General features: G+C 39.9%; 2 protein-coding genes across 10 annotated transcripts in view; one reads left to right on the forward strand and one right to left on the reverse strand.

Moving 5' to 3' along the window:
* The window catches only part of HNRNPAB (heterogeneous nuclear ribonucleoprotein A/B), a 30,321-nt gene that overhangs the window by 4,964 nt on the left and 5,970 nt on the right, over window positions 1–19,387 (reverse strand). The window contains exons 6-9 of one of the 8 annotated variants that reach the window (XM_080353414.1): window positions 19,008–19,116; window positions 18,762–18,914; window positions 18,599–18,683; window positions 10,446–10,464 (exon numbers count right to left, since the gene is read on the reverse strand). In XM_080353414.1, coding sequence (XP_080209540.1) covers window positions 18,613–18,683; window positions 18,762–18,914; window positions 19,008–19,116 — 333 coding nt within the window. In that variant the 3' untranslated portion in view covers window positions 10,446–10,464; window positions 18,599–18,612. Of the gene's footprint in view, window positions 1–10,445; window positions 10,465–16,951; window positions 17,081–18,017; window positions 18,344–18,598; window positions 18,684–18,761; window positions 18,915–19,007; window positions 19,117–19,387 lie in introns of those variants that run through there. The other 7 variants (XM_080353412.1, XM_080353413.1, XM_080353411.1 and 4 more) reach the window with 7 other exon arrangements.
* PHYKPL (5-phosphohydroxy-L-lysine phospho-lyase) lies at window positions 6,934–16,791 on the forward strand. Of its 2 annotated transcripts, XM_080353407.1 has the most exons (13): window positions 6,934–6,998; window positions 8,700–8,818; window positions 9,637–9,796; window positions 10,537–10,611; window positions 11,446–11,533; window positions 11,622–11,738; window positions 11,958–12,040; window positions 12,304–12,529; window positions 12,791–12,945; window positions 13,454–13,543; window positions 13,749–13,879; window positions 14,305–14,361; window positions 15,798–16,791. In XM_080353407.1, exons 1-12 carry the CDS (start codon window positions 6,940–6,942, stop codon window positions 14,355–14,357), a joined length of 1,356 nt encoding a protein of 451 aa, XP_080209533.1. In that variant the 5' UTR covers window positions 6,934–6,939; the 3' UTR covers window positions 14,358–14,361; window positions 15,798–16,791. The 2 variants fall into 2 exon arrangements, 1 of the variants encoding a protein (XP_080209533.1); XR_013922828.1 differs by lacking the exons at window positions 14,305–14,361; window positions 15,798–16,791 and having other exon boundaries at window positions 13,054–13,543; window positions 13,749–13,808.

Here is a 19,387-nt window from a genome sequence, read left to right on the forward strand (position 1 = left end):
TAAACCTCCTAACTGTGAGTTTCCTCCCCATCCCCGACGCACAGCCTGAGCACTCACAGTATTTCCATGCCGGTCGAGGAGGAAGGCTGGAATCATCTTCCTAGCACAGAACTGTGGCTGGTATCCGCCCCATCGGCGCTACCGCCTCGCTGCCAAACCTTTCAGTGATCAATCATCTTTGAGAATTACCGGGCACATGCCTTCTCTGCATTGGTTTGTTCTGCATCCCAAATGCAGTGAATCCAGCACATAGCAGCAGATCCATCTGTGCACCTGCAGCAAGTCTGGTCTGTTCAGGACACCTGATCTCCTGCACCCGTACAGACCAGCACAGCCCAGGAGCAGCAGCTTCTCCGCACTCCTGCCGCTCCCGTTTCCATTAGAAATGCAGGCGGGTACGAATCCTACTATATACAGCGCCTACTGCCACTTGGTCTACGAGGAACTAACCAGGAGATCTCCAAGGATCTGCTGGTGGTTCCTCTACTCTACCAGCCCCTCCTGATGCAAGCAGAGCTGGGATGGGCGCTGGGATTGGCGCTCAACGTCCTTCCCGGTCCCCAGCTCAGATCAGTGCGCCTGGCCTTTGTATTCTGAATTCAGCGTTCCTTATCGATCGTATCATGCAGATCCACAGACTGCATTAGAGGATCTGTTGATTTTTGTATTGACTACACAGAGTCTAAGAGGAAATCTGCTTAGACTTCCATGTGCTTTCCACACACACATATTTAGAAGAGTGGGTTGATAAATGATAAATTGTTTCAGAGCAGTCATGATCCTATTGGGAAGAGTTAAAAAAAAAGATGTGCTTTGCTTAGCAAATGCATTCCAGATCAGCTGATTATTTTCTCCTTCCATATGAAAATGTTTATGTGGGTCTTTTTGAATACTTTGAGCTTGCAAAATAGCTCACAAAGTTAAATTTGACTTTTAGGTAGTACTGGCAGTCTTGTTCAAAACTCAGTCATTATGTCAGCCTCTCACCAAGCATAGTGCATTTTTTATTCCCCAGGAAAGCTATTTGGGTTTTATATTGTCTTTTTGTTGTTGTTGTTTTGCCCTCTGGTTTAAGAGAAAGTTTGTTTTACAGGAATTCAGAAATGCAGCTAAATGTTACCACGAGATGTCAGTAGCAATAAAGGTGATTGACAGGGAGGCTGCTAATGCTTATGAAATGTAGGTCAATGTGAGACTGAGCAACTATTTATCTTGATCACTAAAATCTTCAGTATGTTAACTTCATGGGTTCACCAATAGACGTTTTGGGTAACACACTTGAGCTTACTGGTCTTGGGGGAATCCAAAGCACAGCTAAATTTAGCTTTGTTTTCTACTTCACAAAACAAAATTATTAGTCTAATTTAACTGACCATGAAAGCATGGTGATTTCCATTATGTTAAGATAACCACATCTGCCTGCTGTCCAGGAGCAAAGGACAAGCAGCTTTCTTTAAAGCTTGTTTTATTTGAAATAGTAGCGAACGACCATCTTCCCAGTTATAACCAACATCCTAACATGCCGTAGCCAAATCAGTTTTGGAAGCAAAGCTCCCAACTGACTCCTAAGAGCCCAAGAACTCACTTGAAACCCCTCAAAGGTTTTCCAGCCCCCAAGCCCTGCAGGGAGGACACAGCAAATCCATTTGGTGTTGTGGTTGTGTGTGTCCTTGTCCTGGCCCCTGGCACTCCAGGACCCGGCTGTCGGGATGGGGAGCGCTCCCTAAAGATTGGGGGGAGAATGGATTGTGTGGGAAAGGAACATGGCCAAATAAACCCTGTTTCTCTAACTCCAGTTTGGTCCTGAAAGCAACTCGAGAGGCCCTTTGCCAGAGCCTGAACCTGATGATTTGGCCTGTGCTGATGAGGGCAGGGGAGATTAATTAGAGTTTTGTGGCTGACTTGTGGGCTTGGCCAGTGAGTTTGGGAATATTTCTCTGGGTTATGAAACAGATGGCAGAGAAAACCCTGTCTGATTCCAAACTGAAACTTTCTAAGCCCTAATACAGTGGGGGTTTAGTTTTTGGGTTTAAAAAAACTAATAATAAGACATTGCCACATGCTTTGTTTTATTCTCATGGGGGGAGTCGCCTTTCTTGTGTACACTGCTTCTAACACTTGCTGTATATATAATGGTGATGAATTTATTTCCATATGGATTTTTCTCCTGTGTATTTAAAAATAAGAATGTTTCTTCTAACAATAAGAGACTTTCTGATGTGTTTTCTTTTTAGAAAACCAACAGATTTAGGTGAGCTTTTGTCTTCTGTAATTTCATAAAGTCAGCATTTGAAATCCTTAAGCAAACGAGCAAAACACGTGTGAGGTTTCCACAGTCCAATACAATCCTCCGCAACGATGAAAAAGGAGATGCAATGGAGAATGACACGTGAGGTTTTAAGATTGATATGAAGCATATTTGTGATGACCAAGGCTTTTCATGCCAGAAAGTCTGTTTTCTAGCGTGGCTACGTTCTCCTTTTCCCCCCACATACAAGCTCAGTGTCCCGTTGCAGCTGCTGTCACTGTGCACAACCGTGCCGAGCGGGGTGACACCAGCCAAGAGCTCAGGCTGCGCCCTCGCTGTCTTGCCAGCCCACAGCTCAGAAGGAAGCTCCACATTTTTATCTATAACACATGGTTTTGCAATCAGCCAAATATAGCAGACTTTTGCGCCAGAACGTAAGAACTCGCCCATTGGTAATGCATAGTCTAATTAAAATATTAAGATGCCAGAAATTTCCAGCTTATTGTAATGGTAAATAACCATCCTTGGTCAATATAACTTGTTAGCCTGTAAATTCGGTGTGCATTATAAAGGAGTATACAAGCTTAGGATTCCTGCTCATTGAATACTGATTTAATGCTGCCCTCTAGAGGAGATTGTTTTTAATGGAGAGAAACACATGTTCTGCCAGGACAAATTTTGTACCATGACACTGTCCCTTAATTGACAGCACACATTGGGATGGGTGCATAACTGTTTTGCATAACTATATGGCTTGAATAGATATTTGTAAAACAGGAGCAAATAGAAACTTCAATCTTTTTTGCAAATCTGGTAGTTCTTTTTTGGGAAATACCATCATATCCTCACTTCCTTCTCACTTTTATTTTTTCAGTCCCAACGTTGCCCAGACAACTTTAAAGTGTTATACAAGTAAAATCAATCTGTAGTAGGTTGCCATTCAAATTTCCATTTTAAAATTCTAGAGTGGAAGCTTTTGGAAGCTTTGAATTATTTTTCTTTACAAGCAACAGCTTTATATATAAGATACGCAAAAATATTATTAACAACAAATGATAAAAAAGGGAAAAATTTTACAAGTGTCCCCAAACCACTTATCCTGAGTAAATACTGTATGTATCTGTCCAAATGCAGGCCAGTGAATCTGGTGCCAGTTTGCCCCAGTATAACTAGTAGAGTTAGTCCCAGTGTCCTCAGTAGGTGTCCAAGGGTGGATGGAATAAAACCTCCATACTGCTTTACCTCATTAGAAGCCCCCAAGTTTTAGGTGGCAAGTATCTGCTGATGTGCTTAACAGCACAGCCAGCCTGCCAGGGCTATAACCAGGAAGGTCTGTCAATGAGAGATGAAGTATTTTAATAGATTTCAAGAGACCAAAGCCACTTGAGCTTGCCAAGGTCATCACTGTGGCATATACTGACCATGGCAACAGCGTTTATGTAAGAATAGTTCTTGGACCATTTTGCAATACTGATTTTAAACCAAACAAAAAAAGGTGTAGGGGGGAAGAAGACATCTGCTCACTCTAGTTAGTCCAGTCTCATTGGAGTGACCTTTTAATTGTGTTGCTGGCACTGCAGTGAACCCGACTGTAATTAGTACAGTTTGAAATACTTCACAGCTCTGCTTTGGGGAATCTATTGCAGACTGAAGCAAACCAGTGAGTAAAATTCCATTTCCTAAACGTCGTTTTCCTTGATTATCATTTACATTTGTAAGCTAAAAAATGACTTCTAGTATTTTCGTGTCCCCAGGTGAACCCGAAACTTTCCCATACACTTGTGTACCATTAGCTGGGATGTCTAACAATTGTGCAATCTGCAGCTAAAGTAAGTGCCGAAAAACTGTCACTTAGAAATGAATGGGAGGACTTAATAGATTGTATGACTCTACACTAATGTAGGGAGCCTGGGGGAAAACCACAGGAAAGCTGGGAAACTTGAGTTTTGAATGCGTAAAAAGTTGCATTATTGACAACAGAGTGGAATAAGAAATGCATTTGCGGTTTTCCTGTGTCTTAGGACAACAATCAACCCCTGTTCACCAAGTTCTGGTAGAAGTTGCCTCCTAGTTGCGCAGTTTCATGTAACAGTCAGCTCACTTGTGTGTCTGTGTGTGGTTTCTTATATAATGTAGATAGTAATGAACAGAAACTTAAAATGGAGATGTCCCAACTATCTGAAATAATTAATAATTAATACCACTTGATGTTTTTTTTAACATGCTGAACACTGCACTGTATGCTTAACTTTGAGAGGTGCGTTTGGCGTGATGTTATGAAGTACAGATGGGTGCATATCAAATCTGCATTTTTGCAATTATATACAAAACTAGGACTTGGTTTTGCAAAGCAAAAGCACCCACATTACCCAGTGCATTTCCAAATAAAGCAGAAGAGGTAGGAAATTGGCAATGGCTAGAATGGAGTTGGAGTCCTCTTTTGTTTGCTGGTGACATTTCATAGACAGAGTGCAGTTTTATGGAAAATTTCATAGCATAGCAACTCTTTGCACTATGATTTGGGGGCCTTTTTTCAAAAATAGCCTACTTGATGAATGTTCAGTACAAAATGCCAGTCAGAACTGAAAGCCACCTGCTCTGGTGCATTAAATTACTTTGGATGTAGAAGTATTTTAAAACCAGTATGTACACTAGCACTGAGGTGTGATTTTGGAAACAACATAAATTGAGAGAAGATATACCTGCTGGTATTTAAAATATAAATGAAAATCTGACTTATTTATCTACAGTTAAGGAAAAATACATGCAATATGTGCTTTATCTGTCCATATTTGTTTTGAAATGATGCTAATGGGGCTTAATCCTCTACCATGTTATGCAAGTGTCCCTTTTTATGCGAGTGGTTGCATCACTTCAGTAAGGCTGTTCAGAGGAGAAAGGGCCATTCATGTGTGTGCAGTTTGGACACCTTGCAAAAAGTAGTTTTATTATGACTGTATTTACATGGTATTTTATACAAAGCTGACTAAATCCCTGTAAAATGTATCACCTTTAAAAAGAAGTATATACAAAATGTACTTAACATCTCTATTGCAAACTCTTTCTGATTTTTAATCGTGTATGTGCTGTGAAAAGTATTCTATTTACTTATTTCTTGGGGAAACAACTGTTCTAAAAATGAAGGCATTAACAACAGTATTTCTTATTCATTGTTTTAACATGTTAAAATAGTATTAATTAGTACTGCATCATGTATTTCTAGTTTAAAGCTGTAATGGACAGTACATTAGCTTAAGACCTCAAAAAATGTATTTTATTGTGCTTTCTGTAATAAAGCAAGGACTAGATTTTTAAAAATGGTCTCTCTGTACAGATTACCTTTACAATTGTGTGAATATGTATAATGAACTCTTCATTTATAACCAAGAATAAACTTTCCTAATTGTAAATGTTCAGGTTGTTATTATAAAGATACTTAATATCTTAACCAGACAAGAGTTCAAATAAAGATTAACAGCCATTATTAACTCTTCCTCCATTGTCTTTTGTTACTTGAAATGTGATGTTTACGCAAAAACTGAGTTTGAACTCCTAAGTTCAAACTGACTTAAAGTGCATAGCAATTTGGTTTTGGACTCTCCATGTGATGCAATATTTAAATTGCTCCTGAGTTTATCAAATAAGTGCAACTAGAGATAATTATTGGTTGCTATATCTAATCAGCAAGCAAGTCTGCCAAGTCTGTAATTTAAAAGGGTCTGCTCTATCTTCTAGAGTCCTCTTAGTGGATGTTGTTGTTGCTTGCAGTGGCAAAAGACTCAGAACATCCCTTCTGGTTCTTTGTCCTGCTGTTCTTTAAGTAATTACAATCAAACAGGAATGGAGGAATGACCACTCTTCTAATCCCAACTACTGCCTATCCTAGGATTGGCTCTTAAGTAATCAGTCAGGTCTACCTGTCTGTCCCTGACCATACACAACAATACAACAACATTGATTGTTTGGTTTTAACTTTTGCTTAAATAATGAAGTATGCGTTTAACAATTAATACAGTCGTAACACCTAGACTACCACCTCAAATTATTTCCAACTGTAAAAGAAACTTCTCCAATGTGTATTTCAAAATAGAGTTATGATATAGCTGTAAGAATGATTCTGAAAAAAAAAAAACCTCAAAACTATGTTATTACCCTCTGAAGTAGCTGATAACCAGTTGGGATCCAGGCTGCTGTGACACCCATGGTGCAGCCCCATGGGGTACAGTTTCCAGCCTTGCAGGACCCCACAGGGGCCACCTCTCCCTCATTTGTTGGATGAGACCTTAGAGATGAAATCACCACTCTTGATGCTGTAAGTGAAGAGTCCAGCCTCGCAGCCAGAGGAGCCTAAAAGCCCTGGTGAGTTACTGTTCTACTCCTTGTGACACCAGCCTGCCTAAAGGGATGGGTTTGGGGAGCGGCTGGAGGTCAGGCTGGTCTCTACGATAAGAGAGGCACACTGTGACAGTGCTGCTAGAGCAGACACATGCGCAATGCCTGTTTCCCTGTGTCGCTCCTGCCAACAGTCGCGGTAAGGGCACTTTTTTAGCAGCGATCAGCACTAATCGCTACGGCCGTCGCTCCGCTCCGCTCCGCTCCCGAACACAAGGCGGCACCAGCTCTCCCGGGCAGCGCTCCGCCCTGCGAGGAGGCGGCACCGCCCGGGCCCCTCCGAGGCGGCGAGAGCGGCCATGAGGCCGGCGCAGCGCTCCCGGCAGGAGACCCTGGCCCTGCGGCGGCAGCTCATCGGGTAAGTGCTGCGAGACGAGGAGGAGCCGCCACCACCCCTCGGGCTGGGGAGAGCGCTCCCGCCGGGCTGCCCGTCCCGCCGTCGGGCGCTTGACGTGTCCGCAGGGCCCGGCCCCCGGTTGGCGGCCCCGGGCAGCCAGCGCGGCAAGTCCCGGCTGCTCCGAGCCCGACACCGCGATTGCTGCCGGGGCTGCAGGAACAAGTTTCCTGCCTCGCCAGATCTGCAGGGTTAAACTAGCAACATCGTGGGGAAAGGTGGTGGTATGAGCGTGCAAAGCCTGCTTCTACTAGTATAATTAACAGTAATTAGCATTACTTAAGGAGTTTCAGAACTAAAGTATAGAAGCTGTATGTTATCTGTGCCTGTTCAAACTTCCAACGGCTCAGGAAGCATCTCCTGGCAGTTCCGCTGGGAGCAGAACCGCTGCAGGCTCAGACCCTTAGGCTGACCTAGTATTAGAGCCTTTCAGAAAACCTTTTCTTACATCTAAAATATGATAGAATTAACAACATGTCTGCCTAATTTGACAGAACTAAGCATAAGATGCATTTCCAAACTTCCAATTACTTGTCTTCAACTAACCTAAAAAATTTTTCATTCTACAGCCTGCATCCAGGAATGACAGCACAACTTGCTCTTACATTTAACTGGGAATGCTTTATGTTGTACCTTATACACTGAAAAATCAAGGCTACTTGAATCTGTAAACTGATGATGTAATGAGCCCAGAACTTGGACTGAAAGTAAATGCTGGAATTAGAATTGTGCCATTACACAAACCTGAAGAATAAATAGCTTTTGGTGTATTTTATCTTTTTGTAACTGGGAACAAAGACCCAGTCTCTGTAAGAGCTTTCTTAGCATCTGTTGAACAGTCAGTATAACTTTACCAAAAAACTGACTTTTATCATTCTACTGCCACAGAAAGTATAGGATTCCTGTAGGGGAGAATGAAACTGTCTTATTTTATCATTTGTCCTGTTGTTGTTGTTTATTTGACAATGAGTTTGTATTCATGGTCAATATTTTTTTCATATGCAATCTTTTCCTGAATGAAGCATGAAAGTTTGGAATTTGCCCTCGGAGTGAAATCTCTGCAACTCTTACTTAGGCAGACGTGTTTCCATTTTACTTGTTTGGCAATTTATTTTAAAAATGAAACAAATACACAGAAGTAGACCCAGCCTTATAAAATCCTTCAAGGTTTCAGCTGAGGTTAGTAAAGCTTTATATAGAACCACAGCATACTATCTGGAAAATCAGTACCTTGGCAAGAATAGCAAGAATATAATAAAAACGATCACAAGGTAAGAGACACCAAAGAGAATTTCAAGACCATGAAGGGCAGACAGTGTAGACAGTAAGGAACTGCAGTTACTTAAGACCGGATGAAAGTCCAAAGGTGAAGTCCTGGCTATGTGCTGTGCCTAGATTACTACTGAAGGATTCTCAGTTCTGAAGTGTTTTTAAATTGCCTGCAAGTCTTAACTAAAATGTGACTCTCAAGTTAGAGCACCAGGCCTGTTCTCTTCCCCACCCTAAGCTTTCGTTTAGGGGGCAGGAGCAGGATGACATCATGTGTCAGCAAACTGGGGAAACCTCTTTTTCTTCATTAACTGACTGAACTCACAATGTTACCAGCAGAATAAACTGCAACTTTTAGAATTCACTAAGATTTATTTTGCTTTCTGCTTGTCACAGCTCTTCTTGCAAGCTGTTTTTTGCTAACGATCCGGTGAAGATCGTAAAGGCGAAAGGCCAGTATATGTACGATGAGAATGGAAGACAGTACCTTGACTGCATAAACAATGTTGCTCATGGTAAGTTAAAAGTCATTTTACTTGATACCATGTTTTTCTGCGCAGGACAAGGAGCAATCAGTACTTTTTACCGTTGTTGCATTGTGTTGGGGGAGCCACTGTTTAATTGGGAAAGTGGAATGAACCATTCTTGAGCCTGTAGTTTGGGAAACTACGGTTCACATTTGAATTTCTGTGTGCCTGAGTGTGCTTTTCAGACTTGCTTCCTGCTCTGTCTTCCTAGAAATGTACTTGTCTTGAAATTTACAGATTTTCCTTCCCATGAAGCTTAAGTACTTAACTGTAAAACCAACAAACATCTTAACAGTTGTGTTTATAAAAGTTACTGCTGAGCCAACAATCAAAGGGCCACTTTCAGTGTGCGGCCTGAATTTTGTATTAGTAGCTGCTGCTTTCTTACTGTATTTGCCATCTCTCTAATTGGTCAGTGCTGTCACTAACACCATAGCACAACTAATAATTCTTCGATCATAAAGCTTACCTGTATATTCCCAAACCCCTAAATTATGTATATGTCTAAATCCAAGTATCAAATTAGATGCTATTTGCTTTAGCATATCAATTTCCAGTTTTAACTGCAACCCTTAAAGTACAGTAGCAATGTTCCCCTTTTTGAGGGGAAAAAATAGTTTTTAGAGAAAGCTTACAATGTGTACTGACATTGCCTTCTGCGAAAAGTATCATTAATGCCCTGCTGATGAAATACAATCATCAGCAGTAGTATCTCTGTACTATTAGAGAAATAGAAGTTAGTATGTGAATGAACACCATGGGTAACGTGCAAGAACTCTCAAACCACTCTCCACACTCTCTTGCAGTTGGACATTGTCACCCCGATATAGTAAAAGCAGCCCATGAACAAAATCAATTGTTAAATACAAATTCTCGTTATCTTCATGACAACTTGGTCGATTATGCAGAACGACTTTCAAAAACACTACCTGCAAAGTTATGTGTCTTTTATTTTTTGAATTCTGGGTAAGTCATGTATATTAGAATTGATACTGCGTTTTCACTAGGTATATACAGACAAATGTAATACCTTCTTATCAGCAGTCAATTGCATGATCTGGTGTAGATGACTAGATATTGACAAAAACATGGTTTGGGGTTCTGGTTTTTGAAGAAACTGTAGTCTTTTAGAACTTCAGTGACTCCAAAGTTGAGGTTTAACAAGCTCTCTATCAGGAAACTAAACTAGTGCTTTATTTAAGAAGGGGTTTATTCTCTTTATAAGGCCTTGGACTACAAAACATTAACAAATATTTATGGTATTAGTTTCTGGTCTGACTTCTTGACCATGAATTACATTTAATTTTGATAATAAAAGTAATGATGCATATTTCTGCTTTGAGGGATGTATTCCCAAGCAAACTACAAAAATCCCAAACAAACAAACAAAAACACACAAAAACCACCAACAACAAAAACCAAACAAATAAAAAACCACACACACACACACAAAATAAACAAACTAAGCCACACCACAGCAAACCAAAGCCACCTGTTTCTGAAACAGTTTCTGTACTTCAGTTTTTTATGATGGATTGTGTTCTGGTGAGCAGTCCTACCTAGTGAGTGCAGATTACTGCAGGGTCTGTGAGTAACATTCATCCAGTTGTGTCTGTTCTTTAGCGACACAAACACTGCAAGGCAAACTAGAATTTCAAAACTCAAGACATCTGGATTGAAACACCTATTGAATATTTCAATTGCAGATCTGAAGCTAACGATCTTGCCCTAAGGTTGGCACGACAGTATACAAAACATGAGGATGTGATCGTTCTAGACCAGTAAGTATACTGGCAATTTTATTTACTGTGGGGTACAAGTCTCAGTTTTGGTCCATGGTCAGAGCATTTCTGAAAATCTCTCGTCATAGAAATATTTTAATAACCAGGAAGTTGAGGGAAGTAACTTTTCCCCCTGGTCAGTATTTTTTCAACACCAGCCCAGAGAACTGTGTTGAGCTTGGGCTCTTCAGTATGTGACAGACATGGACATAAAGGAAGGAGGCCAGCAGTGGCCGCCCACCATGGGCAGGGAGCCACAGGTTCGAGAGGTTAAGAAAATTGGATTTGTTCAGCACTAAGAGACAGCTAGAGGGAGATCTTACTGCAACCACAACTGTCTGATGGGATGGAGCAGAAAAGATGGGAGCCAGGCCTGAAGATATATGGTAATAGAAAAAAAAGACAACAGACTTAAGTTGAAATCTGAGGAATTTTCATGAGACATAGGTGAAAACTCTTCTACCATGAAGCGGGTCAAATATTAGGATGAGATGGCCAGAGCCATCATTGGAGGTTATTCACAAGTAGGCCAGACACATCCCTTCCCATCATTCCGCAATCTTTTAATACTGCTCATGATTCTAGTCACTGGTCCAGGCAAACCAGTGGCAGGGAGTACTGTCCCTCTGCATCCCTTAGAGAATCACAGAATTACAGTCAAGATGTGGAAAAATAAAAAAGCCAACTGCTACTAAGCTGATTGATAGAGCTGTTCTCATCTTAAGTGACTGTACTCCCACCAGGTGACAAAGCCTCACTACTCTTCAGCTATCAGTAATGCTAATCTTTGATAATCAAGAAATTACTGTTTAGTTCTGCTAATTGTTTTTTAAGTGCTTACCATGGACATCTGACAACCTTGATTGACATAAGCCCATATAAATTCAGAAATCTAGAAGGACAAAAGGAATGGGTCCATGTGGTATGTATTTGAGCCTCTATCAACTACTTGTACATTTAATTGTCTTATTTACGATATACTGAATATAGAATACTGTTCCTTTGCACAGGCTCCTGTTCCAGACACATACAGAGGAGTTTACAGAGAAGACCATGAGGATTCAGTAACAGCCTATGCTAATGAAGTGAAAAATATCATTGAACAAGCACATAGGAGAGGCAGAAAGGTAAAAAGTTATTTCCATAACCATTTGTCTTGAGAAATGAGCATGGCTGTCAATGCCATTCAGGATTACTGAGCTAAGTGGTATGGATTTGTCTAAAAGCAAAGATCACATAATCATGTAAGAACCATCCAATGACAAAGAGCTTACTAATTGTTAACACAATTTCCACAACTTTCTGTATTGTGTTCGAACATTACATGCATGCTACATATGTTTCAGATTGCTGCATTTTTTGTTGAATCTCTGCCAAGTGTGGGTGGTCAAATCATTCCACCAGCAGGCTATTTTCAGAAGGCTGCAGAGTAAGTGGTCATTCATTATCTTAACTTTTTAAATTTAACATACTTGCTGAATATAGATGATAAAGAATTTCTCTGCCTGCTTTAGTGTATAGCTCTATAGGCAGGAAAACAGCCTCTGCCTTCATGTTAGAATGTAAACTTTGTATAGCAAAAACCTGTTTTTAAACACATGGTACAGAATATAGGCCCACACAAGTTTGTTTTGGAAGTTTGCAAATGCTTTCTGCATGTTCTTAAAAAGTAAACACTATGTTATATTACAGGCACGTGCACAAGGCAGGAGGTGTTTTTATTGCTGATGAAATTCAAGTTGGCTTTGGCAGGGTTGGCAAGCACTTTTGGGCATTCCAGCTTCAGGGAGAAGATTTTATACCTGATATTGTCACTATGGGGAAACCAATAGGAAATGGGCACCCTATAGCCTGTGTCGCAACAACAAAAGAAATTGCAGAAGCATTTGCAGCCACAGGAGTAGAGTATTTTAATACAGTAAGTAAGCTGCCCAAACTTTCCTTCTCTACAGGAATCTATGTATTAATATCAGATATTCATGCAGTGTTTTTAATCATCCTTATCACACACAGTTTTGCTGTTTGTATTATTTGTATCTTTCTAGTATGTAACTGTTCACTGGTTCCATCTGATATCAAGGACAGTATGCTCATTCTATCACTGAGGCTACACTTTCAGTGACAAGATTACATCTTTCTTCCCTTTCCATGGCTATGTGTGTCCCTTTGCTGAGCTTAGTTTGGAGGAAACCCCGTTTCATGTGCAATTGGATTAGCTGTGTTAGACGTGATTGAGAAGGAACAACTTCAGGCTCATGCCCTGGAAGTAGGCAACTTCTTGATGAAGCTACTCAAGGAGCAGAAAATCAAGCATCCCATCATTGGTGATGTCAGGTATCAGTGCCATGTTTATATTTTCAGCTGCTTTTTGTCTGGTTCAGTCATAAACAACTCAGTTTAACTGATAAGGTTTTAAGAAAGCAATGAAATCTGTGTTTTCAGCAAAAGTCAACAGCCTGCTGTACCTTAGATTAAAACAAATTTGAGCTTATCAAGAGTGTGATGTACTTTGCTACTCAAGGTCAGTACTGTTTTATTGATTTATTAGCAGCTAAAGGAATTCACTTTCCTGTTTGAACTCTTACTTCAACTGCATGAAGAACAGAATTAGATGGATGGAAAAATATATTCAATATGTCCTGCACTGCCATTCTGAGCAGACAGAAGTTTGTACTGCATTACTACATTTATTCAAAACAGCAATACTTTTTCTATCACTAGCCAAGTATCATGTAATTCTCATGCAACAAAGGTTTGGTCTCACAAAAACCTTCCTCAATTTTTTAGTTCACATATAGTTCCTTCCTCTGATACCAACTGACTGTTTTTATTTCTTTTAAAGGGGTTCTGGCTTATTCATTGGAGTGGACTTAATCAAGGATCAAGCAGAAAGGACCCCGGCCACAGCAGAAGCAGAGCTTCTAATCACAAGGTACAATCATGTAGCTGCTCACTGTGCAAGGCAAGCACACAGTTACAAAGTAACCTTGCCACTCAACAGTTGTTAAAATATAGCCAACTGGCAGAAAAAGGAACCAGTTAGTGCAGAAAGGCATTGTCTGGACAGCCTGCATGCTCATGCCTTGATTTTTTCAGAGCTACATGCAAAGGTAAAGAATTGTTATTGCTCTTTCCAGACTTAAGGAAGAATATATTCTACTGAGTACAGATGGGCCAGGAAGAAATGTGCTTAAATTCAAGCCCCCAATGTGCTTCAATATGGAGGATGCAAAATTTGTTGTGGACACAATGGACAAGATACTAACAGGTAGATTACAACTGCCTCAAAGGGGGTTGCTGTTGGGCTGCCTTAAGTCAAAGCTGAACTGCTGAACCTGCTTTTTGGAAGTGCTAGAATAGCACCAAAATAGCACATAGGAAAATTAGTCTTAGTAAATCAAGTTTAGCCTTCACTTCTAAATTATTCTGTTTCCAAGTTCACCAACAAAACCATTTACTCCACAGATGCACAAGCCTTTTAAAGTAGCTTTGCTCTGGCAGAAGTTGAAGTGTCTATCTGAATAAAGGCAACTGGTAACAGCTGTCCAAATTTCATTCTTAAAAGCCATATCTGTGTGCATTAGCCACTTAGCTTTTTATACAACTTCTGCACACTCGGTATTAGCCAAGTTGGTCCAAAAAACTTGTCTCAAAGTCATCTGTTTTCTCAATGGTTGCTTATTCTCTCTCCAGATATGGAAAAAGAACACCTGAACCAACAGAAAATATGCACTTGTTCTACCTAAGCAGGTATTTATCTATATTCACCCTTTACTATTTAAATGCCAAGGTTCCCAAAGGTAACTTCACAAGCATTGTCACTGGCAGTAGAGCAGGATCACGTTTCCTCAGAGATGCTTTTATTTGAAATTAGTTTGCAGGAATTTCTGGCAATCTAGAAGCATGGACCAGACTTGTGTACATCTGGTATTCACAGCTACCCTCTCTCAGGGGCTGACACTTCAGTAATGCTGTATGTATTCATTTGTTTGCAAGCCAGGTTCCAACATGTCCCAGAAATGCTCACCACTAGAACATGCTGCACTTGTCTGGGAAGCTGTAAGAGTTTAACCCTTGGCATGCAAATGATATGCAGATCAAGACAAAAACCATAGTTTTCATGCTAGCTGCTCAGTGCCTGAAGTCTCCAGACAGAAGCTGCTGCAACTGCATACACTGTCTAGTTAGTCAGCTGTCTGACTACTATTTAGCAACTCTCTCCTTAACTGCCCTGAAGTGCAGAACACCCTACATTCTAAATGCCACAATTTAGGAACCTCCACTTAGGCTAACAGCTTTATAAAGAGCTATAAACAGGACTTTTACTACTATACCTCCTGTTTTACTTAATATTTGACTTTGAAATAGTAGTGCTTCCTGTTGTCTTGAGCATTTTCACTACTTCAGAGGATCATTTCAGGTTCACAGCTGTTATCTCCTGCTTAAGTATAAATTTATTGCTATACTCAGAAGTTTATGGGCATTACTAAGACTCAGTCCTGTTAAGTCTTCCAAGCCTTGTAAATCTTACTTTATGTTGAAATCCCTCTATAGCTTGCTTACAGAGAACATATTGCTGCCACTCATTTTGCCACACATTCATGAGCACCATATACACTTAAACATCTTGATAAAAACACCCTTTGTACTTCTTCAGCCTACTCTGACAAAGACAACCAAGTGTTTTTTTAACAAAGTGGCCAGTGAAACTCCAGGTACCTGGGTAGGAATATACCTAAATAATCACATTAAATAATATAATCATTGGTGGCCTCAGCCACCATAGTAGATTCACAGTGCTGTGGCCCTGAGCTCAAGAGAACCATGCTTTTAGTTCAGTGCAATATTAGTATAGCAGGCACAAGAAAAATGTGTTAATATTTTATTGAGCAAGTTAATGGAAAGACATACAGCTGTTCGTACTTGTCTGAGAACAGAAAGATTACTCAACAGTGCCAGTTTAACTTGGAGGCCTAGTGACTAAATGTGCTTGTCTGCTACCTAAACTAAGCAAGAAAAATGCCTTTTTTTTTTTCAACAGGAAACCAAAAATGCAAAAGCCTCTTACTAAGTATAGTACTAGTATGACACTTACATACAATGTAAGTGAAAATGAGGCAATTAAGTTAATTCCTTTTGATGATGCTTTGACAAAAAAAACCCATAACATCATTTTCTTTCTATAGGTTTCAAACAACGTTCAAGATTTACTGCTAAGAAACATTATTCTACCATAATAATGCACATTAATATTCATCCTAGCATGTCTTAGACCACATAAGTTACCTTTCTTTGATTTTGTTATTTTCAGTTATCGTGTTATTAGTAAAAGCTTTAATAGAAATAAATTTTACAAGAGCTTGTTTTAACTCTGGCAGAAGTGTGGAATTGGCTTTTATTTAAAACAGCATATCTAAACCTGATTATAAAGGAATATATTTCTAGTAGCTGCTATAAACTACATCTTCTAAATTCATGCTCTTTCAGGTTATGATGCTTTTAAAATGGGTTCTCTTTATTTTTTATATATGCTGCTACCTATGCAGACACCATTCTAGATGCCAGTATATCCAGTCTTCCCCAGGCTCTTCCAACCAGTTTCCATAGCCCATTTCATAACAAGGTCCCTAGTAGCGCTATATTCAACAAACAGTCTCAGTGACCAGATGAAGTCAAAAACTTCAGTCCCAAACTCATAACATCAAATGCATGAGGAACAGACAGCTGAGGGCCATGGCACCCAAACCAGTTCTTACCAAGTATTCTGTCCTCAAGAAATATCCAAGTAGGATTAGTAAATTAAGAGTAAATTCCAGCCATAAGCAACAACCTTGCATACAAGCCCTCGCTTTCACCAAGTAATTACATGTTCTTTGTATCACAAACCTTTCATGCAAAAAAAGAAAGGGAAAGCCAGCTCTGCATTTAAGTACCTCAATTTCTGCTTAAGGCCACATCACCTGTCAAGGAAGCATTACCTGAGAACCTACTTCAAAAAACACCAACATCACAGCCAACTGACAAACTATTGCTAATACACTAGCCTAAGTATTGCAGCAGTATGGTCCTGACACACACAAACTCCCTGTTGGAGGGCAAACTGTTTGCTAGAAAAATATTCTGCCATCCCTCTTACTTCATAAGAGAACAACTAAAAAGATGCAAAACAGTAAAGCATTTCCATTTTAAATGTTGAGACAGTAATACTTTTAAATACTGTACTCGTTTGTTTCAGTGGTCTGCAATTTTTTATTTACAAGTTGAGCATTAGGTTACATACTCCAGCTATAAAACTGTCATGTTAACTATCAGATTTAATCTGATTTTCTTTTTTTGTTTTTTAATACTCAAGATGTCCACTTAACCCCAGAGAAGTCTTAGAGACTTCTAACTTGACAGCAAGTTTTTCTTTCCAAGAAGAGCCAGCAGGGAGCAGTATATTATAGTCTCCACAGGAACAGCTGTATCCCTTGTTAAAAAAAAAAAATGAAAGGTCACTGCAATATATGTTTGTCTTGTCTTAGTTACTTGGTTTGATTCCACTTCTGGTTCCCATTTGTTCAAATACAATTTATTACAAGAAAAAAAGTCAGATGATTTAAGCTCTAAAAGGAAAGTAAAAAAATTGATTACTGCAACAAAGTTTAGAAGTTTACATTGTGCAACACTTGCTACTTACTAATAAATCTGAGATGTGGACTATTCTGCAGCAAGTCAGGCAAATCACATGCTGGTTATTGCCTTAAAATAGTGGTAAATCAGCCAACAAAGGAGAGCTTATTTCTAGCTGTTTACTCATCTCTAGAGATATCTTGTTGTTTTTACTCCCAAAACTTTAATGGAAGATCTTAAGCCCTTTTCAGGCTACAGGAATTCAGACTGTGCATTGGTAACTGAATGTCTGTCTAACCTGTCTTTCAGGGTAGGTCCACGTACTGTTAAAAACTTTTAGAAAAGTCTCCAACTCAAGATAGCGAAACACAAAGGAAGTAAAGTGAGCTTCTTGCACACCTCTTAGCTTCCTCCCACAGTGCTGTCTAGACTCTCTAAGCCCTCACTGACACCTATGCCTCTGGCTCCTCCTAGGAGAGCCCTACAATGCAGACACTAAGACTGTTATGCTGAGCCTCTGTCTTTGACTACAGAACACAAGCCACCAGCACAGCCTCCACAACAGCTGGGGCTTTCCACCCGAGTGCTCTTCCATAACCTCCAGGCAGAGTGACTGCAGTTTTTAGCTGCCACTTAACTGCAAGTGAGCACAACTACCACTACAGCCTTCTAGTTTTAAGATTAAAAACACTTAAGCACAACTCTTCATCTATCAAGGTACTGCCATGACCTAAGTTCTGGGAACAGTATACTGGCATTTTACTAATACATAAGCTGAAGAATGGCACAGGACACTAGATTACGCCTTTTTTATTTCAAAAGCTAGGAATAGCTTCAATATTCATGTCATGGTGAATCAGAACACATGTAAAATACCTTACAATACATTAGATTCCAAAAAGGTACCAAAAAGTACAGTAAAATTAACACTTCCATTACAGGAAATGTATGACACAAAAACAATACAAAATAAAAAGGTGGAAAGTGACACTGGTTCCCTAAGATGCATCTCATTCTGTACAACTGGAGTAATGCAGAGTCCATAGTTAACTCCAAGAGGCAGTCCCTAGATGCAGAGCTGCAGCTTTAAGCAGACCCTCAAAATCTGTTTCAGTTTAACCTATTAATAAAATCATTAATTAATATCTTCAGCAATGCTGAAATTTACACACCACACTGTCTAGACAACTAGTTATCTGTAGGTATTAAACATGTAAAACATTTCCAGGGAGCTCTTCCAAGTAAGATGCACATTTAACAGGCCATAGAAATTTATTGTAAAGTTAAATTTGGTACAGAACTGAAATATCCATCTACAGCATTGTATACAAAACCTATGCAGTCATTTTCCAAAAGAGACCATGCCACTGCATACCTGAATAAGTTTGATCAATATGGCTTGTAGTTATTCTGATGACCACCACGTCTTGGTGTCTTCCCATAATTTGCACTGCCTTGACCTATGAACAAGAGAACAAATGCATTAAACTGCTAATTAGTTATGCTTGCTTATACCCAATACAGTTCTCTTTACTTACTGTAATCATAGCCTGGTCCATATCCATAATACCCATATCCTGAATAATCATAGCCTCCATAGCCACCATAACCTTGCTGATAGCCGTATCCTTGATTCCCATAACCCTGGTTCCAGTAATTGCCATAACCTTGATTCCAATTTTGACTTTGAGCTATAGAAGGGAAAACCATCCACAAAATCCCATTTTAGTACACACAACTTATTTAGAATGTGTCCATACTAAAGTAGTGTGTGCAGTACTTACCGCCGCCTCTTCCACCTCTGCCTCTTCCTCCATAGCTACCTCTTCCTCCACCACTACTGAACTGTTGCTGCTGGTATACTTCTTTTGGCTGTGCTACCTTAATCTCGCACTGAAAATGAAAAACAAGGAAGAGTATGTATACTGTCTTATAGCAGCAGTACCCAAGCCTAACCACCTAGGAAAGCCAGGTTAGTCTAGAGGCAAAGGAGGTACATGTGCTGTGTTCCATCACAGGACCAGGACTAATGCACATCCAGAAGCATCCGATTTATTGTGCCACCTGGACAAAAGGTAAGTCACTGCTGGCCACACAAAGCAGGCCACTGCTTTCTAAGTATTTTATACTGTCAATTCCCTACCACCAGCTCCCCTGTGGAAGA

Source organism: Nesoenas mayeri (genome assembly GCF_963082525.1).
Source record: "Nesoenas mayeri genome assembly, chromosome: 14".
NCBI lineage: Eukaryota > Metazoa > Chordata > Aves > Columbiformes > Columbidae > Nesoenas > Nesoenas mayeri.